The sequence below is a fragment of the Ursus arctos genome, chromosome X (assembly GCF_023065955.2).
Source record: "Ursus arctos isolate Adak ecotype North America chromosome X, UrsArc2.0, whole genome shotgun sequence".
NCBI classification, from domain to species: Eukaryota; Metazoa; Chordata; class Mammalia; order Carnivora; family Ursidae; genus Ursus; species Ursus arctos.
The window spans coordinates 62,025,382-62,051,701 of NC_079873.1; the positions used below are offsets into that span (position 1 = coordinate 62,025,382).

A 26,320-nucleotide genomic window follows, 5' to 3' on the forward strand; every position below is an offset into this window, starting at 1 on the left:
TGTATCCCGCCACATTACTGAATTGCTCTATAACTTCTAATAGTTTGGGAGTGGCTTCTTTTGGGTTTTCCATATAGAGTATCATGTCATCTGCAAAGAGAGACATTTTGACTTCTTCTCTGCCGATTTGAATACCTTTGATCCGTTTTTGTCGTCTGTTTGCTGTTGCAAGGACTTCTAGTACTATGTTGAAAAATAGTGGCGAGAGTGGGCATCCTTGTCGAGTTCCTGATCTTAAGGGAAAGGCTTCCAGCTTTTCCCCATTGAGAATAATATTTGCAGTAGGCTTTTCATAGATGGCTTTTATGAGATTGAGAAATGTACCTTCTATTCCTACACTCTGAAGGGTTTTAATCAGGAAATGATGCTGTGTTTTGTCAAATGCTTTTTCGGCATCGATTGAGAGGATCATATGGTTCCTGAGTCTTTTCTTGTTGATATGATGTATCACGCTGATTAATTTGCGAATATTGAACCACGCTTGCATCCCAGGTATGAATCCCACTTGATCGTAATGGATAATCCTTTTAATGTACTGTTGGATTCTATTAGCAAGTATCTTGTTGAGGATTTTGGTGTCCATATTCATTAGGGAGATCGGTCTGTAATTCTCCTTTTTGAGGAGGTCTTTGCCTGGTTTGGGGATCAAGGTAATATTGGCCTCATAGAATGAGTTTGGTAGCTTTCCTTCTGTTTCTATTTTTTGAAATAGCTTTAGGAGAATAGGTATTATTTCTTCTTTGAATGTTTGGTAGAATTCCCCAGGAAAACCGTCCGGGCCTGGAGTTTTGTTATTTGGAAGGTTGTTTATCACTGACTCAATTTCTTCATAATTAATTGGCCTGTTTAAGACATCAATTTCTTCCTGTTTCAATCTTGGTAGGTTATAGGTTTCCAGGAAGGATTCCATGTCTTCCAGATTGCTTAGTTTATTGGCATATAGCTGTTGATAAAAATTTCTAATAATCCTTCCAATTTCAATGGTGTTCGTCGTGACCTCTCCTTTTTCATTCATAATTTTAATAATCTGGGTCCTTTCTCTTTTCTTTTGGATAAGTCTTGCCAGTGGTCTGTCTATTTTATTGATTCTCTCAAAGAACCAGCATCTAGTCCTGTTGATCTGCTCTACTGTACTTCTGGTTTCTGATTGATTGATTTCAGCTCTAATTTTGGTCAACTGCTTCCTCGTGTGTGGATTAGGCCTGTCCCTCTGTTGCTGTTCCAGCTTCTTGAGGTGAGAATATAAAAACTGCATTTTAGATTTTTCTATTCTTTTGAGTGAGGCTTGGACGGCTATGTATTTCCCTCTTAGGACTGCCTTTGCAGTATCCCATAGGTTTTGGACTGTTGTATTTTCATTCTCATTGGTCTCCATAAATTGTTTAATTTGGTTTTTGATTTCCTGGTTTATCAAGTCATTCCTGAGCAGGATGGTTCTTAGTCTCCAAGTGTTTGAGTTTCTTCCAAATTTTTCCTTGTGGTTGAGTTCCAATTTCAATGCATTGTGGTCTGAGAATATGCAGGGGATAATTTCAATCTTTTGGTATCGGTTGAGATCTGTTTTGTGTCCCAGAACATGGTCTATTCTTGAGAATGTTCCATGGGCATTAGAATAGAATGAGTGTTCTTTGGTTCTGGGGTGTAGTGTTCTATATATGTCTATGAGGTCCAACTCGTCGAGTATGGCATTCAAAGACTTTGATTCTTCGCTTAGTTTTTGCCAGGGTGTTCTGTCTATTTCTGATAGTGGAGTGTTGAGGTCCCCTACTATTAATGTATTTTTATTTATATGTCTCTTTATTCTGGTTAAGAGTTGGCTTGTGTATCTTGCTGCTCCCCTGTTGGGGGCATATATATTTATAATTGTCATATCCACTTGTTGAATACTTCCTTTAAGAATAATATAGTGCCCTTCTGCGTCTCTAACTATAGTCTGTAGTTTAAAATCCAATTTATCTGATATGAGAATTGCTACCCCAGCTTTCTTTTGAGGTCCATTTGCATGAAAGATGGTACTCCATCCCCTTACTCTCAGTCTGAATGCATCTTTGGGTTTGAAATGAGTCTCTTGTAGACAGCAAATGGATGGGTCATTTCTTTTTATCCAATCTGCAACCCTGTGGCACTTTATGGGAGCATTTAAGCCATTAACATTAAGACCTAGTACTGAGAGATATGATTTTAATGATGCCATGTTGCCAGTAAAGTCTTTGTTTGTATTGGCTGTGACTTTCTGTTCTGTATCACTCTTGGGGCCTTTTTACCTTTATAGAACCCCACGTAATATCTCCTGTAGGGCTGGTTTCGTGGTTACGAAATTGGTTAGTGACTGGCGATTCTGAAATGTCTTTATTTCTCCATCAATTCTGATGGACAGCCTTGCTGGATAAAGGATCCTTGGCTGCATGTTTTTCTCTGAAAGAGCTTTAAATATGCTCCCCCAACCCTTTCTCTCATTCCAGGTCTGAGTAGACAGGTCTGACATAATTCTGATGCCTTTGTCTTGGTACGTGAGAAATTTCTTTGCCCTGGCCACTTTCAATACTGTATCCTTGGATCTAATATTTGCGAATTGCACAATGACGTGACGTGGTGTAGGTTTGTCGTGGTTGAGCTTGGGAGGGGTCCTCTCTGCCTCTTGGACATGAATATTTGTTTCCCTCACTAGATTAGGGAAGTTTTCAGCTACAATTTGTTCAAATATCTCTTCTAGACCTCTGTTTTTCTCCACCCCCTCGGGGATGCTGATGATTCTAACATTGGATCGTTTCATTGAGTCAGTAGTCTCCCGTAACCTACATTCGTGGGCGTGGATTTTTTTAAGAGCAGCTTCTTTTTTTTTTTTAAAGATTTTATTTATTTATGTGACAGAGAGACAGCCAGCGAGAGAGGGAACACAGCAGGGGAGAGTGAGAGGAAGAAGCAGGCTCCCAGCCGAGGAGCCCGATGTGGGACTCGATCCCAGAATGCCAGGATCATGCCCTGGGCCGAAGGCAGACGCTTAATGACTGCGCTACCGAGGCGCCCCCTTAGGAGCAGCTTCTATCTTCGTTTTTTCCTCTATTAACCCATCCTCCAATTCACTAACCCGTTCCTCTGCTTCGGTGACCCTGGCCCTCAGAGCCTCTAGTTTTGTCTGCATTTGGCTCATAGAGTTTTTAATTTCTGTCATATTTGCTCTCATTTCTGTCCTTAGGGATTCTATATTCTCAGTAACCTTTTCATTAATACTTTTTTCAATTCTACTCATCATTTTGACCATCATTACTCTGAATTCCATTTCTGATACTTTGGTTACATCCATATCCATTATTTCAGTGGCAGAGGCCACAGACTCACTGTCTTTTGTTTGCTGGGGGCGGCTTCTCCTTCTTGTCATTCTGATGAGGAGAGGTTGCGTGGTTTTCCAGAGCCCAAATTATTGACTGGGTCCCAGGCCGTGCCCCTTGTTTTATAGGGATCTTAGGGATGTGGGCTTCTTTAAAGATTTTATTTATTTATTTATCTGAGAGACAGAGACAGTCAGCAAGAACACGAACAGAAGCAGGGGAGTGGGAGAGGAAGAAGCAGGCTCCCAGCGGAGGAGCCCGATGAGGGACTCCTTTCCGGAACGCCGGGATCACGCCCTAAGCGGGAGACAGGCGCTCAATGACTGTGCCACCCAGGCGCCCCGGGTTGTGGGCTCCTTGATTTTTCAGCCTGCCTTCTGTGTTCTGGGGGAGGGGCCTGCCGCGCCGATACTCAGGCAACCCTGTTTGGGTAGCGTCTCCGTGTCCCCTGCGAGGGGGGATGGGGATGGGCACGCTGTCAGCCGGTATTTCCAGGCTTTTATTCTCTGGCGGCTTTCACTGGTGGTTTGCTGTGCCTCTTCTGAGAGTCAGAGCAGCAGTGGCTGAATTGTCACAGAACAGAGGGATTGCAGCCCATTCTCCACTGATGTTCTGGCCACTTTAACTCCATTACTGTTGGTGCTGTTCAACCCTGCAGCGTCCCGGGATGTGCGCCCCACACCCGGCATCCCTACCCTCACTTCCAGGGCCGGCGCGTCTCTGTCCTTTGTGTTTCTAACGCCGCCAGCCGCCAGCCTCCCCGTGCGCTCCCGGATCTCCCGGTCTCAGTCTATGCCCGGTGAGCACACCGGGATTCCGGAGTTCCGTGAGCAGCCTGGTGGTGAGCACCCAGTTCAGGGTCTCAGTCTGCTGTTTCACGGGTGCCGACCACGAGTTCGCCCGCTCCCCCGTGCAGGTGGCCCACCAGCCGCCAGCCGCCCTGCGCGCGTTCCGGGAGCTCCCGGTCTCAGTCTGGATCCAGTGAGCACACCGAGATTCTGGAGTTCCGCGGGATGCCTGGTGGCGCGCGCTCCCGGCTCACCGGTCTCAGCCCGCTCTCTCAGTCCGCTCTCTCGTGGGTGCCGTCCGTGAGTCCGCCTTCTCCCCCGTGTGGGTGGCTACTGCTTCCTGGCGCCCGAACGCGGCGGCTCCCTCCCCCTTCCATTTATCTTCCGATATCTGTGTGCGGTTTCACGGCTCCCCGCTTCGTACCTCAATACTCAGCGCTGGAGATGTTCATTTGTAGAGATCCAGATGTATCTTCCTGCGTCTCAGGCTGATTCCGTGGTTGTTTAGGCTGGTCTGGTACCTATCCAGCTTGACTCAGGGGACCGGCTGAAAAAGGGTCCCCTACTCCTCCGACATTTTAACTCCCCCTCTCACAATTTATATCTTTTTATCTTATGTATACATTAAACTGTTGTAGTTGTTTTTAGTACTTTAACTTTTAACCTTCATAATACATTTATAATTATATTACCCACCAATGTTACATTATAGTATTCAGAATTTAGCTATATAATTACTTTTACCACTGTGATTTATACTTTAATGTTTTCCTGTTACTAATTAGTATCCTTACATTCAGCTTTAAAAGTCCCTTTAACATTTTTTGTAAGGCCAGTGTGTTGGTGATGAACTCCTTCAGGTTTTGCTTTTCTGGCAAATGCTTGATCTCTCCTTTAATTCCGAAGGACAACTTTTCTGGGTAGAGTGTTCCTTGTTGGCAGTTTTTTCTTTCAGCTCTTTGAATATATTATGCTGCTGCCTTCTTGCAAATTTTCTGCTGAAAAATCTGCTGATATTGTTATGGGGGTTCTCTTGCATATAACAAGTTGTTTTTCTTTTGTTGTTTTTAAGACTCTTTCCTTGTCTTTAACTTTCGACAATTATGTGTCTGGGTAATGGGTCTTTTTGAATCATCTTAGTTGGACTTTCTGGGCTTCGTGGATCTAGGTGGCTGTTTCCTTCCCTAGTTTAGGGAATATTTTAGCCACTGTTTCATTGAATAAACTTTCTTCCCCTTTCTCTCTGTCCTTCTTCTGGGATCCCTATAATGCATGTATTGGTTTCCTTTATTGTATCCCATAAGTCCCCTGCTTTTTATTTTTTGTTTTGTTCCTATGATTGTATGAGTTTCACTGCCCTGTCTTCAAGTTTGCTGATCCTTTCTCTTCCACTTGCTCTTGTCTACTGTTCAATCCTTTTATCAAATTTTTCAGTTCAGTTGTTATATTTGTTACCTATGTGATTTCTGTTTGGTACTTTTTAACTTTCTATCTCTTCGTTGAAATTTTCATTTTGTTCATGCATTGTTCTCCTGACCTTGGTGAGTATCTTTATGACCACTACCATCTGGTCCCAGGAATTCAGCTAGATAGCTAACAAACCATTCTGAACAGCTGCAAACTCAACTGGAGGTTGAAGAAAAGAATAGCTGCAACTCTACAAATAGACAAGCGACCATTTACCGCAAGGTAAGAGGTGCAGAGAAGTGAATCCAAGGTGATATATGGGAAGATAGACTGCAGGGAGAGGGAGCCTCTGTCATTCAGCTACCGGCAAGTGGTAGAGCAGAGGAGCACAAAATTAGAACTTTTAGAAGTCTGCTCTGGTAAGGGACATCGCTCAGGCAGCTCAACCAGGAGGGGGTGTGTGGAACCCTAGCTGAGACAGTGTGGTCTCGGGATCCTCGGGGTCACAGGAAGACTGGGGGTGTCTGAGTGTGGCAGAGCTCCCAGGTATCAGAGGAGAGAAGCCGACCACAAAAAGTGAGCCCAGTAGTGGGCTCTCAGCTCGGGGTTGCCATAAACTGTGATCCGCAGCACAGTTGGGCCCCTGTGCTTCAAGCAGGGGCCCAACAAGTGGCAGAACCAGGGAGAGCCCCCTTCCTCACCCGGGAGGAGTGGCGCAGAGTGTGTAGCAGGAATCTGCTGGGTTTGGAGGCTCCAAATGGGGTTGTGTGCCAGAGGTCACAGGCCGTGTGAACATGGAGTGCTGGAGACTAGGGAGGCTAGGAGTGACAGGAATGATTGACTGCTTTTTTCTGAGGGCTCACTGAGGAGTGGGGCCCTGAGCTCCCAACTCCTCCAGGGCCAGAGATTGGGAGGCCGCCATTTTCTTTCTCATCCTCGAAAGCTGTGTGGAAAGCCTTCAGGGAACAAAAGCTACAGAGAGCAAACCAGAGCCGATTACTTAGCCTGGCCCCAAGGGTGGAAAATTCCGCCTGGGCCAAAGACATTTGAGAATCAGTGCAATAGGCCCCTCCCCCAGAAGATGCAAGAGTCTGTGGAGTTTGGTATAGGCAGAGGTGGAGATGGATTGAATTCTGAAGGATCTGTTGAGGGGTCTGGCCTGCGGCATTGCGGCTCTGGGCCAGAGATTCCCCCAGGGCCATGTTTGCTCTGACCCTCTAAAGAGAAGTGGAAAGATGCCAGGGAACAAAAGCCATGCAGCCAACCAGCTCACCTTAAGCCCATCCCCCTGACAAGGAGTGGGGCAACTCCACCCAGGCAAAGACCTGAGAAGCTGAGCAGCTGGCCCCTCCCCCACAAGACGGAATGGAAGAATAGGTGAATAAGCTTAAGCTTAATTCCCACAGGACTGTAAAACTCCAGTGCCAGGGGAAAATAATATAGGGAGCTCCAGGTGTTCCCTCATGACTTGCTTATACTTCAGGCTCAAATTTTAATTTCTTTTTTAGTTTCTTTTCTTACTCATTTTCTTTTCTTTTCTTTTTAACCCTGATCCCATTTCAAATAGATTCGTATTTCCCAACGTATGTTTTAAAGTTGCTTCTTAACTTTTATTTTCTTTTTCACATGTATGTTTTATAGATTTATAACTCATACTAGGCCGTTTTTCACTCTATTCAATTTTATCTTGATATATATGTAAGTTCTGATTTCTTTGCAATTTTGGGATATCATGTCTTCTGACACAGAGACCAAAAATCAAGCAGGAACAGGCAGATCACCCTGCTGTGTCCACCCTGAGAGATTATAATTTCCCTCCCTGCCCCCCTCTTTTTTCCCCTCTTTTTTCTTTCTTTTCTATTGTTTTGGATCATCTTGGCTTTGATGGCATATCTGTGGTAGTTTTTCACTACTTTGGATTTTTTTCATAGGTGCATTTTGCTTGGGTCGTGGTTGATATGTTGGACCCTGTACATTCTCTCAATCATCCCTCAAGAGAATGACTAGGAGGAGGAACTCCCAACAAAGAAAAGAACCAGAGACAATGTCCTGTGCCACAGGTCTAATGGATATGAGTATAAGCAAGATGTCAGAGATAGACTTCAGGGTAGCAATTATGACATTAATAACTAGGCTTGAGAAAAGCGTTAGTGACAGTATAGAATCTCTAAAGGCAGAAATGAGATCTAATCAGGCCAAACTTAAAAATGCTTTGAATCAAATGCAGTCTAAACTGGATACTCTAATAGCCAAGGTAAATGAGGCAGAACAATGAATCAGTGATCTAGAAGATAAGCTGATGGAAAGGAAGGAAGCCTAGGAGGATTAGGATAGGCAGCTAGAAGCCTATGAGAACAGACTTAGAGAAATCAATGACGCCATGAAACATTCCAATGTCAAAATTATTTGGATTCCTGAGGGGTGGAGAGGGAGGACTAGAAGGTATATTTGAGCAAATCATAGCTGAGAACTTCCCTAATCTGGGGAAGGAAACAAGCATTTGTGTCCAAGAGGCAGAGAGGACCCCTCCCAAGATCAACAAAAATAGACCAACACCTCGGCGTATAATAGTGAAACTTGCAAATCTTAGAGCCAAGGAAGCTACCCTGAGAGCAGGTAGGGAGAACAGATTTCTTATGTACAGAGGGAGGAATATCAGAATACCATCAGACCTATCCACAGAGACCTGGCAAGCCTGAAAGGGCTGGCAAGACATATTCAGGGTACTAAATTAGAAAAACATGCAGCCAAGGATACTTTATCCAGCAAGGCTGTCATTCAGAATGGATGGAGCAATAAAGAGCTTCCAGGAGAGGCAGAAACTGAAAGAATATGTGACCACCAAGCCAGCCCTGCAAGAAATATTAAGGGGGATTTAATAAAAGAAGAAAGACCCCAAGAGTAATATAGACCATGAATTTAAAGAGACAATCTACAAAAACAGGGACTTTACAGGAAATATGATGGCACTAAATTCATACCTTTCAATAGGTAAGAATTAATAAGATGGATAAACCCCTGGCCAGACTTATCCAAAAGAAATGGGAAAGGACCGAAATTAAAATCATGAATGAAAAGGAAGAGAACCTGACTAACGCCAAGATAATAGAAACAATTATTAGAAATTATTATCAGCAACTATTAGCCAACAAATTAAGCAACCTGGAAGAATTGGATGCCTTCCTGGAAACTTATAAACTACCAAGACTGAAACAGGAAGAAATAGACAGTCTGAATAGAACAATAACCAATAACAAAATTGAAGCAGTGATCAAAACCTCCCCCAAAACAAGAGTCCAGAGCCACATAGCTTCCCAGAGGAATTCTACCAAACTTTTAAAGAAGAAGTAATACCTATTCTGAAGCTGTTCCAAAAATAGAAATAGAAAGAAAACTTCCAAACTCGTTCTATGAGGCCAGGATTACCCTGATCCCAAAACCAGACAAAGAGTCCATCAAAAAGGAGAATTACAGACCAATATCCATGATGAACCTGGATGCCAAAATACTCAACAAGATTCTAGCCAATAGGATCCAACAGTACATTAAAGGATTAATTTCCACGACCAGGTGGGGTTTATTCCTGGGATGCAAGGGTGGTTGAACATTTGCAAATCAATCAGCGTGATAGATCACATTAAAAAAGAAGAGACAAGAACCATATGATCCTCTCAATTGATGCAGAAAAAGCATTTGACAAAATACTGCATCATTTCCTGATTAAAACTCTTCAAAATATAGGGATAGAGGGAACATACCTCAATATCATAAAAGCCATCTATGAAAAGCCCACAGCGAATACCATTCTCAATGGGGAAAAACTGCGAGCTTTTCCCTTAAGGTCAGGAACATGACAGGAATGCCTACTGTCACCACTTTTGTTCAACATAGTACTAGAAGTCCTAGCCTCAGCAATCAGACAACAAAAAGAAGTAAAACACATTCAAATTGGCAAAGAAGAAGTCAAACTCTCTCTCTTCAAAGATGACATATTATTTTATGTGGAAAACCCAAAAGAATCCACCCCAAAATAATTAGAACTGATGCAGCAATTCAGCAATGTGGCAGGATACAAATCAGTGCAGAGAAATCAGTTGCATTTCTATACACTAACAGTGTGACTGAAGAAAGAGAAATTAAGGAATCAATTCCACTTACAATAGCACCAAAACCCATGAGATACATAGGAATAAACCTAACAAAAGAGGTAAAGGATCTATACTCTAGAAACTACAGAACACTTATGAAAGAATTTGAGGAAGACACAAAGAGATAGAAAAACAATTCCACGCTCATGGATTGGAAGAAGAAACATGTGAAAATGTCTGTGCTGCCAAGAGCAATCTACACTTTCAAATCCATCCCTATCAAAATACCATCAACATTTTTCACAGAGCTGGAACAAGCAATCCTAAAATTTGTACAGAACCAGAAAAGACCCCAAATCACCAGGCGATTGTTGAAAAAAAGAACACCAAAGCTGGGGGCATCACAATGCCTGACTTCAAGCTATATTACAGAGCTGTGATCATCAAGACAGCACGGTATTGGCACAAAAAGAGACACACACATCAGTGGAAAGAATGGACATCCCAGAAATGGACCCTCAATTCTATGGTCAACTAATCTTCGACAAAGCAGGAAAGAATATCGAATACAAGAAGACAGTCTCTTCAACAAATGGTGCTGGGAAAATTGGGCAGCCACATGCAGAAGAATGAAACTGGACCACTATCTTACACCATACACAAAAATAAAATGAGTGAAAGACCTAAATATGAGACAGGAATCCATCAAAATCCTGGAGGAGAACATAGGCAGTAACTTCCTCAACATTGGCCACAGTGACCTCTTTCAAGACATGTCTCTAAAGGCAAGGGAAACAGAAGAAAAAAGGAACTTTTGGGACTTCGTCAAGATAAAAATCTTTTGCACAGCAAAGGAAACAGTCACCAAAACTGAAAGGCAACCTAAGGAATGAGAGGAGATATTTTCAAATGACATTACAGATAAAGGGCTGCTATCCAAGATCTATAAAGAACTTCTCAAACTCAACACCCAAAAAACAAATAACCCAGTGAAAAAATGGGCAGAAGACATGAACAGACACTCCTCCAAAGAAGACATACAAATGGCTAACAGACTCAGGTAACATGCTCAACATCACTAGCCATCAGGGAAATACAAATCAAAACCACAATGGGTTACCACCTTACACCAGTTAGAATGGCAAAAGTTAACAAACTAGGAAACACCAAATGTTGGTGAAGATGGGGAGAAAGGGGAACCCTCTTACATTGTTGGTGGGAATGCAAGCTCGTACAGTCACTCTGGAAAACGGGATGGGGGTTCCTCAAGACGTTAAAAATAGAAGTACCCTATGACCCAGCAATTGCACTACTAGGTATTTACCCCAAAGATACAGAGGTAGTGAAAAGAAGGGGCACATGCACCCCAGTGTTCATAGCAACAATGTCCACAATAGCCAAACTGTGGAAGAAGCTGACATGCCCTTCAACAGATGAATGGATAAAGAAGATGTGGTTCGGGGCGCCTGGGTGGCATAGCAGTTAAGCGTCTGCCTTCGGCTCAGGGCATGATCCCGGCGTTATGGGATCAAGCCCCACATCAGGCTCCTCTGATATGAGCCTGCTTCTTCCTCTCCCACTCCCCCTGCTTGTGTTCCCTCTCTCGCTGGCTGTCTCTATCTCTGTCAAATAAATAAATAAAATCTTAAAAAAAAAAGATGTGGTTCATATATATAATGGAATATTACTCAGCCATCAGAAAGGATGAATACCTACAATTTTCATGGACATGAATGGAACTGGAGGGGATTATGCTAAGTGAAATAAGTCAAGCAGAGAAAGACAATTATCATATGGTTTCACTCATATGTGGAACATAAGGAATAGTGGAGAGGACCATAAGGGAAGGGAGGGAATACTGAAGGGGAAGAAATCAGAGAGGGAGACAAATCATGAGAGACTTTGGACTCCCAGAACCAAACTGAGGGTTACAGAAGGGCAGGGGGGAGATGGGTTAACTACGTGATGGGTATTAAGGAGGGCACGTGTGGTGATGAGCACTGGGTAATATACACAACTAATGAGTCATTGAGCACTACATCAAAAAGTAATGATGTACTATATGCTGGCTAATTGACCATAATAATAAAAAAATAATATTGTATATCACTTAAACTACACTTCAATTGAAAAAAAATAAACTTCTCATTGGGCTTTAGTGACCCAGGGGTAGGAAGAATGTAGAGTGCTAACTAGCCTGAATCACACCACCTTGGTCAGTCCATTGCTGCTGGGTGAGGGTGGAAGTTGAGTTTGCCAACACTAACCCTTCAGGGGATTTAGAATGCTGCTTCCCGCTTCCATCAGAGAGGTGTGGAGGATCATAAGGTCCCTGCTTGGCCATACTGACACTGGTCGTCTGGGGAGTGGGAGCAGAGCACTGCCTGATTTTGCCAGGCAGGGAATGGAAGATTAAGTCTGTGCTTGGCCCTGCTGGAACTGAAACCTCTGGGTAGGGAAACTGGAGCATGTTCTTTGCTTCTGGGGTGGCTTGGATGGTCAGCTTCCCACTCTGCCTATTGGCATTTTAAGGGTGGGGAATAGCAGTAATGTGTGCGGTTTTTTAATTGAGATTTCAATTTCATTTGGCTAGAGTAAGGTGGGCATTCCTTAAGAGATTTTCTCTGGTTAGGCTAGCATTTTCCCAGTCATTTTGTTGGTGGGATGTAGGCTTTTCTTGAAGGTTTTTTTCCTGTCTGTCTCTGTTGGCAGAGCCCCCAGGGGGCTCACTACTGTGTTGTTTTTCAAGTTGTGAGTTCCTTAGGATCTTTTCCTTTGTACATTTTTCTTTCTTTCCATCATTCATAGTCTTTCTATGCTTGTGTGTTGTGTTGTGTGCAGAGCTTTTTTTAGTTGTAAGAAGGAGAACCTGGGAGGTATGGGGATATTCTATCTTGGCTCACATTCCATTGATTTTTACCTCTCAGATATCTTTACAATCCATTAATGTCTTAGCATTCCCACTGTAGCATCCTTAATATTCATAAACTCACCTGTCCTTTGGACAATTGTAGTGGCCTTCTCACAAATACATATTGTCAGACATTTTGCCAAAAAAAAAAAAATAGGTACCCAAAAAAGTTGACAAAGGATTTAAAAAAAATTACTTCCAGTGATGCAAGGCAATCTGGGAGTTGGAGCTTAGATTTTCAGTATTAGGGCTCCTATGATTTGATGGCTTTAGTTTATAGGGACAACATATCAGATCATTCCAAATTTGGATTGTCTTCCCAAACCTTAGAATCATGTGCCTTATAATTCTAGCAGTTCAGAGAAGAAAGATCATTTCCAGCTAAGGTTTTCAAGGAAGCATTCATGCAAATGCTTGGTTTTATGGGAGAAGATAGGCAATGAATAAAGCATGAACAAATGTGCAAAGCATACTTGGGGTGGTGGTAGAATAGACTTGTTTGTTTGAAATAGTTTCTGAAGTTTTTCCTAATTGATAATTATCACTTTGCATACTTTTTAATTTTACAGATTAACAAGTCACTGGATTAGAAATTTTGACTCAGTGGGTCTGAGTGGTGGTGCAGGAATCGGTGTTTTAAACAAGCATTTCAAGTGATTGTTAAGTTCAAGGTAATTTGGGAAACAGAAGTGTAGAGAAAAGAATGGGAGATCAAGTTGGAAAAAAAAGTAGGTTCCAGATTATGTGGGGTTTTAAATGTTAGCTGAAGGAGCTCAGAATGATGTTGCTGAACGTGAGAAATATTTAACGTTTGGAAGTCTGTGACTCCCTTCTAGTCACCACACTGGAAATGGTGCCAGTATTATGGATGTGGATAGTATAGGTTAATGACTGTCATCTTATTTACATTGGAATAACTGTTAGGATTACCTGAACTCTGCAAAAATATGTAGTTGCAGGAATGAGACCTTTAACTTCATAGCTCAGACAAGGGCCAGTGTAAATCGAGTGCATCGATTCTTCACCTTGTCGCCACTCAAGTCTATATTCAGTGATTTCAGCACCATTACACACAGGAGTCTAAAAGATGCAACGAACACAGAAATTGAGTTCTTCCTATAAATTGTTATTATACTAGATATTGTGGAGAGTTACAACATAATTCTTTCAATATCAAAACTCATAATCTATTAAATGGTATGAGACAAGTGTAGAAATAATTAAACATAAGGCAGAACACTATAACATTAAAAGGCTGAAATAAAATTCAGAGAAAGGACTAATACCACATATTTGAAAATTCTTATTTTTAATATGTTAAAATTATTCTCAAATAGGTTACTTAAAAAAGACCAAACTTAGATATATTAATGTTGCTTAATATTACTATTGATTAGTGGGGTCGAACAAATTCCAGTGTTCTCTGGATTTTGTACAGTTCTGTAATCAGACTTGTCATTTGTTATTATCAAACTAAAGCTTTTGTGTCAATGCTAAAAACCCTCTGCTAGAGTCTGGGAAGAATAGAAGAAAAATTCAAATATACATAGGTGGCTTACTAACTAAGCCAGTTTTTAATTTTTCAGCTTGTTTAAATGGGGAGCTATTCACATGGATGCAAAACATTTTTTAAAGCTTCACTAACTCATAGTCATTTGGCTACATTTTTAATGTATCAAGTTGTAGAGTTACATGTACACAAACAGTACCAGAGATTTACCAATGAAACTTTAAAAAATAAGTTCTATAAATTGATTTAATTTTATTATCTCTTGTTTTGGTTTTAAAAATTAAAATAGTCACCTATTGATCACCTATTTGGTTTTCCAAATTTATCAATCTCTATAAATATAGAGTCTGGAAAGCAGGATTACCATAGGATTACCATAGTTTTAGCCATTTATTTATTTATTTATTAAAAATTATTTCATCCATTTATTTGACAGAGTGAGAGTGAGCACAAGCAGGGGGGCAGTCAGAAGGAGATATAGGCTCCCTGCTGAGCAAGGAGCTGGACATGGGGTTCTATCCCAGGATGCTGGGATCATGACCTGAGCTGAAGGCAGATGCTTAACCCACTGAGCCACCCAGGCACCACTCTTTTTTTTTTTTTTTTAAGATTTTATTTACTTATTTATTTTAGAAAGCACGAGCAGGGGGAGGAGCAGAGTGGGAGGGAAAAATTCTCAAGCAGACTCTATGCTGAGTGTGGAGCCTGATGCAGGCTTGATCTCAAGACCCTGAGATCATGACCTCAGCCAAAACCAAGAGTCAGATGCTCAATCGACTGAGCCACCCAGGTGCTCCTGGTCTTAGTGTTTCTTTCTTTCTTTCTTTCTTTCTTTCTTTCTTTCTTTCTTTCTTTCTTTCTTTCTTTCTTTCTCTTTCTTTCTTTCTTTCTTTCTTTCTCTCTCTCTCTCTCTTTTTCTTTCTTTCTTTCTTTCTTTCTTTCTTTCTTTCTTTCTTTCTTCTTTCTTTCTTTTCTCTTCCTCTTCCTCTTTCTCTTTCTCTTTCTTTCTTTTTAAAAAGATTTTATTTATTTATTTGTCAGAGAGAGAGGTAGGCAGGGGGAGAAGCAGGCTCCCCACTGAGCAAGGAGCCCAATGCAGGACACGATCCCAGGACCCTAGGATCATGACCTGAGCTGAAGGCAGAGGCATAACCAACTGAGCCACCCAGGCATCCCTAGTCTTAGCCTCTCTAATAGTACTAGTATCAGGTCTTATGTGTGTTCTAGAACCAGGGTCCGAGATTTATGAATCCTAATCTAAACTCTGACTCCTTAGGGAGTTGTAGACTTTCAAAAAAAAATACTAAACAAATCACTGTGCTCTTATATCCACAAAATTAATAAAAATAAATTCATAACATACCTCCCAACTAACAACAACACAGGTTGGACCCATGCAGGTTAGCACAGGTATACCACATTGAGAAGGAGGGATAGGGACTGGTGCAGTTTCAGACTTCAATGGATGAGATCCAAACTACAAATAAACACAAACAAATAAGAAAACACAAAAATGATTGTGCAGGTATGGTCACTTCCCACCCTGACAGGAAGTAGAAGCATATATTCATCCAAAGTGAAATGAACCATGAATGGGTCAACTGAACGATATAACTTCCCCAGCACTATTCACTGCTTTTAACCAGAAACTGGGTTCTTCAGAAATTAATTTACTCAGTATGCATCTCACTTTGGAACTAGGGCGCCCTTGTTTGTCATCTTGGTTATCTTCTGCCTTTTTGACATCTGCAAGTGCTTCAGAGTTTCCATTAGGATGATTATCTACAAAAATGTACAGAATAAACTTTAAAAATTTGCAAATAATTTTAAGGGTGGTCCTTTAAAATAATACAAAATAATTTTAGAAGACACAATGTCAAAACAATAAAGTAACAAAACTCAAATTATATTAATTTGTGTCAATTAACTTTTAAATTTAATTTTAAAATTTAAAACACTTGTGACAAGATGGGTGGACCTAGAGGGTATTTACTAAGTGTTGTGAGTCAGACAGAGAGAGAAATACCATATGATTTCACTTATATGTGGAATCTAAAAAACAAACCAACCGAACAAAAAAAACCAAAAAACCAGACTCTGAAATACAGAGAACTGTTGGCTGCCAGAGGAGTGGTGGTTGGGGGGATGGGCAAAATAGATAAAGGGGATTAAGAGGTCCAAACTTTTAGTTATAAATAAATCATGGAGATAAAAAGTACAGCATGGGAATATAATCAGTAATATTGTAATAACATTGTATGGTGATAGATGGTGATTATACTTATTGTGGTAAGCATGACTAATGAATAGAATTATTGAATCAATGTTGTACACCTGAAGCTAATATAACATTGAATGTTAATTACACTTCAAAGATTATTGTGATTTCAATTACCAAGTAAGAAAGTTTTCTAAATATTATTTGATTTTGTAGTAAAAAAATGCATTTGCTCTGCTTTAATAACAATTAATTAATTAAAATCAGAGGTTACAAAACAAGAAATTTAGGTGATGTCATTCAAATCATACAAGAAGCCTCACCATATTTGATGTTGGTTTCTCTGGTCTTTGCTTCACCATTCAAGGGTGGAGGATGGCAAGATGCAGGAGCAAGAGTAGGTGTTTGAATAGTCAGTATATCTGAAGGCTAGGAGAAATACCAAATACCTTATGATTATCTTAAATTCAAATTCAGTTTTTTAAAACATTTAGTAATATAGGTCATTTAAATCCTCAATTCCCTCTCTGTTTCCTCACCTGGCTTTGGCCTATAGGTGATGTACAAAAGACTCTCAGTTTATATGTAGTACCAGGTTGCAGGTGATCATATAGAAATTCCTTTGTGGTTCCATTGTAGATTATGTTCCAGGAATTCTCTGAAAGGATAAAAGCAAATTTATCTAATTTATTTATAGGTAGCTTATAAATTTTATGGGTACCATTATTACCTCATGTATATACTAAGAAATAAGCATTTTGGAAATCGTGGCCCAGTTACCTATTTACAATAGTTAAATAATTATATTCCTTATAGAATTAGCCATAAAATAATAAAAGATCAGTAAATAAACATAATTTGCTACTAAAAAATGGAGAAATCCAAGTAAGTCCTGAATTAGTTAATATAGTATTTTACCAATGCCAATTTCCTGGTTTTGATAATTGTACTGTGGTTATGTAAGATATTAATTTTAGGAGAAGCTGAGAGAAGGTTATATACAGGAATTCTCTACACTATTTTGACAACTTCTGCATAAGTCTAAAACTATTTCAAAATAAAAACTTCAAAAAAAATCATGATGCACAGTTGTGATGAGCACCAGGTGTTGTACAGAAGTGTTAAATCATTATATTGTACACCTGAAACTAATATTACGCTGCATGTTAACTAACTGGAATTTAAATAAAAACTTTTTAAAAACCTTATAATTAGACTTTGAAAAAAAATCATGATGTCTTACCATCTGAATTTTCACTAACTTCTAAACTGTAACTTGAAATGTATGTCCCACCATTATCTTTGGGTGGTTCTGAAAAAAAAAAAAAAATTAAAATTATTCTTGAATAAACTTATAAGTCTTCCACTAGAGCATTATCTTATAAATTAAATTTTTTATGGAGAAAAAAATGCAAGCATGAAACTTAATAGGATATTAATATTAGACATGAAACAAGTAAGATTTTAAAGTTCTTTGGAAGAGATTAAAATGCTAACTGTTTGTACCTTGAAGTAGATTTTGCCAGTTTAGAGGCAAAATGATTTGTACGAACATAATTTCTTGTCAAGATGGCATTTATCATTGATGTGTTTTTTTAAATTGTGGCCTCTATATTAGATATAATCTTACTTGGAATAACTATAATTTTTGAGGGCTCATGTAAAATGTAGTCATTTGTTCATGTGTGAATTAATGAGATAGCAATAGAGAACTATAAAAAATGTCATTTACAACTGAACTCATTTATATGGTGAAATATTTCAAATGCAAATAATTAGGAGAGTATTTTATAGAGTGGAGGGCAATTAGAGGAAGATTTCTTCTCAATAGTTAATATTAAGACAGAAAGGGTACATTTTAAATATAAAAACATTACCCCATCCAATTTTTACTCTGTGTGCATAGATTTTTCCCTTTATATATGGTGTTTTAGGGGATCCAGGCTTATCTGGACAGGTAGTATATTTTACTTCTCCACTGGGGTTACTCCTTCCTTCCAGATTGTAGGCAAAGATCTGTTTGAGTAAAAGAGAATACCTTGGTTGACTACTGGAAATAAATATCTGATATGAGAATGTGCAGTTTGCAAATAATAGTATAAAGCAAGTTATTTGAAGATTTCTGAGAGCTAAATGCAAAATAATGTTTAATTTCAACCAAAAAAGGTATTCATTTTTTATCTCCAGTGAAGAATATAATTTAATATTAAAAATATGATACAAATTAATAAATTATACCACATACCCTACATTTGTATGTAGTACTTCTCTGAAGATTTCTTATAGTGCATGAGAGGTCTTCTCCGTTGTATTTAGGTTTAAAACCCAGCCCCTGGAAATGAAAGACAATGAACTTAGGAATTAGGTTTGGGTTCAAGTTCTAACTTCAGCTGATTTTTCCATCTGGGTGGTCCTGAGCAAGTCCCTTAGTCTCTCTGAACCTTAGTTTCTCTATGAAAAAAATGGAGACACTTTCTACTTCAAAGGGCTCCTTTTTTTCAGGATGTAATGAGATAATGTATATGAAGGCACTTAGCATATTAATCACACAGAACTCTTCTTAAATTAGTTGCTTTATATAAAATGTAAAAAATATATAACATAAAATGTACAGCTGCCTTTTAGGTTGAATAGCCTATTTAGTATAGACTTGAAAGTTCAGAATGCAATGAAAAAATTTGCCCATCCACATCAGGAATCCAGGGAGATGAGGAAAGGTTTTGCCCTAGTAGAAGTATGCAGAGGATCCGTATGACCAAGCAAGGTCATCTGGGATTGGCCCAAAGTTGAAGAACTAACACACTTCACTGTGGATCTCTTGTGTTGTTATGGCTGCTGCTGCTTTTAGCTAATCTTCCAGGACTTAGGTACCTTCAGAACTCCCTGTACTGGCTTGCCTAAACTTGGCTCAGCATTGGTTCCATCTAGAACACAGAGACTTGGGAATCACATGGTTTGATTGAGTAGAAATTAGCTTAATCATAGGGAAAAAAAGAGGAAAGCTGAGAAATAGACTCAACTATAGAGAACAAACTGATGGTTACCAGAAGGGAGGTGGGTGGGGGGATGGGTTAAATAGATGATCGGGATTAAGGAGTGCCCTTGTGATGAGCACTGGGTGTTGTATTTAAGTGTTGAGTCACTAAATTGTACGCCTGAAACTAATATTACACTGTTAACTAACTGGAATTTATTTATTTATTTTTAAAGGTTTTATTTATTTGTCAGAAAGGGAGAGAGAGCACAGGCAGGGAGAGCTGCAGGCAGAGGGAGAAGAAGGCTCTCCGCTGAGCAAGGAGCCCAATGCGGGAATCAATCCCATCATGACTTGAGCCAAAGGCAGAGGCTTAACCGACTGAGCCACCCAGGTGTCCCAACTAACTGGAATTTAAATAAACACTTTAAAGAAAGAAATTAATTTAAATGTAAAATTTTTCAGTATAAAATGCATGTAAAATGAATCTAAAACTGAAGTTGAAGATTAAAGCATGTGAAAAGAAAACTTACGGATCCTGCTTCTTCCATTTCTAGTACATAAGTAAGACTGTCATTTGGGTTTGTGTTAGTTGGGGCACACCATTCTAGTGACAAATCACAGATTCCTGCTTCTTTTAGCTTAGGAGGTGAAGGTGTTGGAGGCATAGTTCCTGATGTATGGAAAACTGCTATTTCACTGAAATCACTGAAAAGCAAATTAATATTGGAAAAGTTATTTTCAGGTTCTTATTAAAGTATAGACTTTTAAATATTGCAATAATTCAATGTACCTCAAGCCAAAGTTATTTTTGGCAGCTAGTCTGAATGAATATTTTGTAGAAGCATTCAGTTTAAGGATCTTGTGCTGTTTCATGGTACCCATATAACAACTTTTGAAGCCTTCACCTTTGCCCTTAATAATAGATGCAAAATGTTAGAATATTAAAAAATGCTGCAAATATAAAAATTCATCATAACAATAATATACATTTACAAACAAGTGCTTTTAAGAGATAAAATGGTTTACCTCATCCCATTCCAAAAGGAAGCTGTTTATTTTGGAACCATTATCATTGGAACCCTAAATATATCAGAAAGATAAAATTATGATGGTCTGTTTTTACACAGTATATGTACATACACACACTATATAATTAAAGTGATTGAATCCCTCAGTTTGTTTCCCGGGGTGGGGGGGGGAGGAATGGGATAGGCTGGTGATGGGTTTTAAGGAGGGCACGTATTGCATGGTGCACTGGGTGTTATATGCAAGTAATGAATCATGGAACTTTACATCAAAAACTAGGGATGTACTGTATGGTGACTAACATAATATAATAAAAAATATTATTATTAAAAAAAGTGATTGAAATTACTGTAAAATTAATCTGCTTACATTTTGTTTTTAAAGCCATCCAGATTTCAAAGTTAAAATGCACTTTTTTTTACAGTCTATAAGAGATACCCAAATTCTATGTCTTGTTTTGTTTCCCAAATTTTATGTAATAAAGTTAATAATTAAGAGGTAGATTTATTGGTAGGTACAATTATAAATAAATTTAGATTATAGTAATTGACACTTCAACTTTTACTAATTGAAATTATGATTGACATTTCTTAATTTACTTGATGCTTGACATAGAAAAGAAAGATGATTATGGAAAAAGGAAAAGTGCTAGGGAAATAGGTCAGATGAGGCAGGCATAATTTCATATTTAAATTCAGGACAAAGTAGAAAGAATGTTTTTAAATTAAAACATGTTGAGGAGACTTTGGCAGTAAAATACTTACTTTCCACTGTAAATTCAGGCTGCTCTTGGATCGGTTAATTAGTTTGGGTGCAAGTGGAGGGTCTGGTTCACAACCTGGAGTTGTGAAGCTAACCACTTCAGACATAGTTCTGTGTGCTGAGTTTCTTATGGTTGTAATTCTAAAAATTTAACGACAATTGTAAGTTTTCAAATATTTATCCTTACACGTACTAAACTGGATACTTGAGTTCCCTGATACATATTAGGAGCTAATTAGAAAAAATTTTCTAATAGAGCCAAGTTGGATTGTTACAGGTGATGGCTCCCAAATCACTCTCTCACCAGTACTAAGTGAAAGAAAGAGAACTAATGATGGATTTGGAGGAGGCTGTTTTAAAGCATGAAGAATAGGCCACTCTGCTGGCAAGTAGCAATGTTGACCATAGAAATCAAAAGTAGTAAACTGATATAGACCGGGGAGTCTGCCTAGCTACAGGGTGGGTGGGGTTGTGTAGGATGGAGTTCTTACCTTATAAAATAGGCCGTGGATGGTTGTAGATCAAGTAGAGTAAATATAACCCCATCACCACTGTGAACATAATATTTGTTTATAAATGATCTCACAAATATTTAATAGCTAACAGTCTTTTTTTTAATGTTTTTTATTATATTATGTTAGTCACCATACAGTACATCCCTGGTTTCCGATGTAAAGTTCGATGATAGCTAACAGTCTTAATCCTACATATTCAAATGATAAACAAAGAAACACAATTTTCCTTGAAATTTAGATAACTTTAGCCTATTTTATATGAATGCAAAAAAGCGATACTAATACTACAAGTTCTTCATTTGCATGTGAAATTAATATGGCTTTATGAAGTGAAATTTTATAATTTTTCCCACTGCAACTTCTTCACACTGTAATAATACAGATTTGTCTTTAATTAGCTTATTTAAAATAGTGTTGATATGAAAAACCTGAAAGATACTGTGCATCATGCAATTTATTCATTCAATTACAAAAGGAAATCTTTCTGGGGAGGGCACCTATTTGCTACAGTGGATTGAGTGGCTGTGCTTCCACATCTATATCTTCCTGAAACAGTCGTAAGTACCTAGGTGTACTCTACCAACTCAAAGAGTTCTTTCAGGCTCCAACCCTAGAAATTGCCTCCAGAAAGAGCTAAAAGATTATTATTTTTAAGCAAAGGCTGATACTTCTAAGCAAAGACCACTCAAGGGTATAGGGTGATAAGAGTATTTTTATAAAAAACATATTTATGAAATACATAACACCAGAAAAAGACCAGCGTGTAACCTCCTATAAAACTTAATTTTATAAGTAGCTTTTCATCACATTTTACATATTCCCATCCCTCTACCCAATGGAGAAGATTGTGTATTATAATTCTTAAATTTAAAATTTCTAGCTGCTAATTATAAAGGAAGTAAAACATTACATGATAACCAATTGCATTTAAAATTTCACTTTGAGTCTCTGAGTAAAGATGACAAATTCTAATAAATGAAGTTTAAGATGTATTATGATTTTTAAAGTGCTGTAGAGACAGCTCCAGATCTCTGACTAATTTCTTGCATAATTGTTTGGTGAGCAAAGGAATTTCTTCTTCCTCACTTGGGATTTCCTTTCTACTGTGCCTTTCTCTGTCTGTTCTCTTTCAGATTACATGTTCCTATTCAGTCGAGAAGCAGTTTATTCAGAGTGGTTGGGTATGCTCTTGCTGTGTCCTCCACTGTATCCTCCCTAGTCCTGGTTGTATTTTTTTTCCTGGTTGTATTTTCTGAGCACATTCCTAAGCTCATCCTGCTGCTAGCATAGCTCCACATTATAACTAGCTTCTGTAATGAAATTTCCAGGAGAGTCTCTCTTAAATCCAATTGCAATGGATTTGCATAGCCTACCATAAAGTGAAACTTTTTTTTTCCCCCTAAAATGACCGAAGTGAAAAAAGAGAAGGGAGAATTGGAGGGAACATTTTCTTCCCTAAGTCTAAACTTTTCAAATAGGAAAGCTGTAAACTGAAGAGAATGGATCAGTTGATATTTAAGATCCTTCTCAGCACTAACATAATTATGATTCAATGAATTTCATGGACTGACCTGGCAACCACCCACCATTTATAAAACTATTTTAGTATAAAATTGCATTCAAAGCTTGGAAAAAATGGCAGAAAAAATCTTGAGAACTCAGCCTAGATTTAAGTTGAGGTCTATAAATTATCATATGATTTCAGTCATTTATGGAACATAAGAAATAGGAAGATCGGTAGGAGAAGGAAGGGAAGAATGAAGGTGGGTAAACAGAAGGGGGAATGAACCATGAGAGACTATGGACTCTGGGAAACAAACTGAGGGCTTCAGAGGGGAGGGGGGTGGGGGATTGGGATAGGCCAGTGATGGATATTAAGGAGGGCATATCTTGCATGGTGCACTGGGTGTTATACACAAATAATGAATCATGGAACACTGCATCAAAAACTGGGGATGTACTGTATGGTGACTAACATAACATAATAAAAAATTATTATAAAAAAGTTGAGGTCTATACATTTAGATAGCATATTTGAATTAAATTATGAGAAATGAGAAATGATTAAAAAGAGACTTACATATATACATTTTTATATTTTCCATTTTTACCGCTGTTAGATACTGCCAGTTCAAATGTCACATGAGATTTGGTGTGATCACATTTCTCAGCACCACATAGTTTCCATGAAATAATAGCAGATCTTGTTTGAACATCAGAAACCTAAAATAAATAACAAAAATTCCAGTAGGGTATTTAAAAAATATAATCTGTAATTTATGATATAATCTTTCCCTAAGTCTTTTTGATGCTAAATATATTGTTCTCCTCATATTAGGTGCTTAAATACTGTGATTAAACAATGCTGTTAATATTATCTTTATATTACCATTCTGAATCTTTATGTATTAAATAGTTAATGGAGATTATGAAATTTTAATCAGGTAAAGGGTTCAAATTAAAACTTTTATAGAGAAAAATATCAGTGAACTTGCATACTTTAGAATGAAAAAGTAAATTAAAAGGAATACTTAAATATTCACTTGAGTTACTTACTACAGGTTTCTCAATGTTGAAATAGCATAACTTTCCATGTTCTGTTATGCATTCTAAAAGAAAACATCCCAAAATAAAATATTACATTGGTAAAAACAATAAAAAGAAGTTAGATGTCTATTATCCAACTACAAATACATCATCACCAGGAGAGCTACTAAACACCTAGTAGCAATTTATGTTAAAATTTTAAAAGAAGAGAGCAGTCTAAAGTGTATGTTATTAAACAAACTCTAACAAAAGACAGAGTCCCCAGTTTAAATGAAATAATGTGAATTCATTAGGACTGTAGAGTAATTTGCAATGTTTCACTGGCAGACAACTAGAAAAGAATTACGTGGTGTGCACAGAAGATACATGACACATTTTTGCATGAGGATGGTCATTTCTCCATGATTTAAAAAGGCAGCTCAACTGTGATTTCATTAAGAGTTTAGGTTTAGGGGTACAAAGAGGACAGGAGGAAATGGAAACAAAATGGCACTTAAATATTTAAGATGCACTGAGATTCCTAAACATTAGGATGTTTATTCCTTGGCAACAAAATTAAACTCCTGACCTTACCTTTTTCTGCAGCATTTGATGATGGGCTCTTGCTTTGTTTTCCACCTGGTTTCTGCTTGATGCTTCCACTACCTGCAGCACTCCATTTCTTTCCATGACTGGTCTCAACATGAGCACTGGCAGTGTTGGAATTGCTGGCAGCATTGGAAGCACTGAGAGCACCGTCAATGGCAGAAGTGCTGGGAGCACTTTCAGAGATGGGAGTTTTGGGAGCGTGGTCAGAAATGGAAGAGCTTGGAGTGCTGTCAATAGGTGATGGTCTGGGAGTACTGTCAGAAGTGGAAGTATTGGGGACATAATTAGTGCTGGAAGGGTCTGGAACACTGTCACTGGTGGAAGGAAGAGCATTGTCTGTGGTGGAAGTACTAGGGGCATGGTCAGTGGAAGAATTGCTGGGAGTATTGTCAGCAATGTAAATGTTCTGAGCATTGGTCACAGTGTAGGTACATGGAGCATTGTCCACAGTGTAAGTGCTTTTAGTGTTGTCTACAGTGTAGGTACCTGATGCGCTGTCAACAGTACAGGTGTGTGGAGCATTCTCCACAGTGTAGGTGCTCAAGGTATTGTCAACAGTGTAGCTACTTGGAGCATAGTCCACAGTGTAAGTGCTTGGAGTAGCAGGAATACTGGAAAAATCATTGGTTTCGTTCACAAGCAAAGAGGTGTTGTTAACTATATAGCTATTCTTGTCTCCGCCAAGTTGGCCTTCTCTCATTTTTTTCTTCATATGTTCTCCAAGGTTAGCAGCCCTTTCATCAAACTGGTTATAATTTGCTCTTCCGTGGGAATAAATTTCTAAAAGAGACAATGGAGTACTGCTTAATAATTATAATAACTACATATCTCAAGGTCTTTTTAATCTTTTCTTCAAACCAAAACCACTGATAAGCCATGTTTTACTTTTAAAATTTTTCTTGTTTTGCTTTAATACAGATATTTGGTGTGTATTTTTATAATGTATTGATATGTACAGAAATAAAAAACCATGACCAAATACAGATAATGTTTTCCTAGGGAGTAATTCCACTTCCAAATTTTAAGGTCCTAAGATGATTGTAATGTTGTAATGTTGACCCTTCAGTGTCTTTTATATTCCCACTGTATGGCATTAATAATCAAAACATTCTTTTATAATTTTCCAATATGATTTTATAGACCAATCAGTAAAAATATATATAAATGTTATATCAAAGTACAAAAATATATAGAAAATTATGTTTATGAGCATTTTGCCTTAAACACAAACCAGTACTTATTTTCATTAATCCTAATATACATTCATGAAATGTGATCATTCATGGAAATGTTACTACTTTCTACTTTTTTCATCATAATAATTTCCCAAAGCTGTTGATCTTAACAAACTCAAAATATTTTCTGTTTAAGAAAATTGTATACTACCATGCTGCTCTTGGTATATAAATGTTGCTGGTGGTGGCAGCAGTGGTGGCAGCTGTGGTGGCAGCTGTGGCGGTGGCAGCTGTGGTGGCAGCAGTTGTGGCAGTTGTGGTGGCAACAGTTGTGGCAGCTGTGGTGGCAGTAGTTGTGGCAGCTGTGGTGGCAGCAGTTGTGGCAGCTGTGGTGGCAGTAGTTGTGGCAGCTGTGGTGGCAGCATTTGTGGCAGCTGTGGTGGTGGCAGCAGTTGTGGCAGCTGTGGTGGCAGCTGTGG

General features: G+C 38.7%; 1 protein-coding gene across 1 annotated transcript in view; it reads right to left on the minus strand.

Annotated features, from left to right (window-relative positions):
* Positions 1 to 25,366, minus strand: part of LOC113242127 (fibronectin type III domain containing protein 3C1-like) — a 56,734-nt gene extending 31,368 nt beyond the window's left edge. The window contains 16 exon segments of the mRNA XM_048213798.1: positions 13,454 to 13,603; positions 15,397 to 15,510; positions 15,724 to 15,815; positions 16,575 to 16,680; positions 16,791 to 16,907; positions 17,469 to 17,563; positions 18,129 to 18,267; positions 18,497 to 18,583; positions 19,759 to 19,933; positions 20,019 to 20,140; positions 20,255 to 20,308; positions 21,019 to 21,157; positions 21,508 to 21,567; positions 23,612 to 23,754; positions 24,088 to 24,140; positions 24,652 to 25,366. Of these exon segments, the coding sequence (XP_048069755.1) occupies positions 13,454 to 13,603; positions 15,397 to 15,510; positions 15,724 to 15,815; positions 16,575 to 16,680; positions 16,791 to 16,907; positions 17,469 to 17,563; positions 18,129 to 18,267; positions 18,497 to 18,583; positions 19,759 to 19,933; positions 20,019 to 20,140; positions 20,255 to 20,308; positions 21,019 to 21,157; positions 21,508 to 21,567; positions 23,612 to 23,754; positions 24,088 to 24,140; positions 24,652 to 25,366 (2,361 nt within the window).
* Between the last annotated feature and the right edge of the window lie 954 nt (positions 25,367 to 26,320).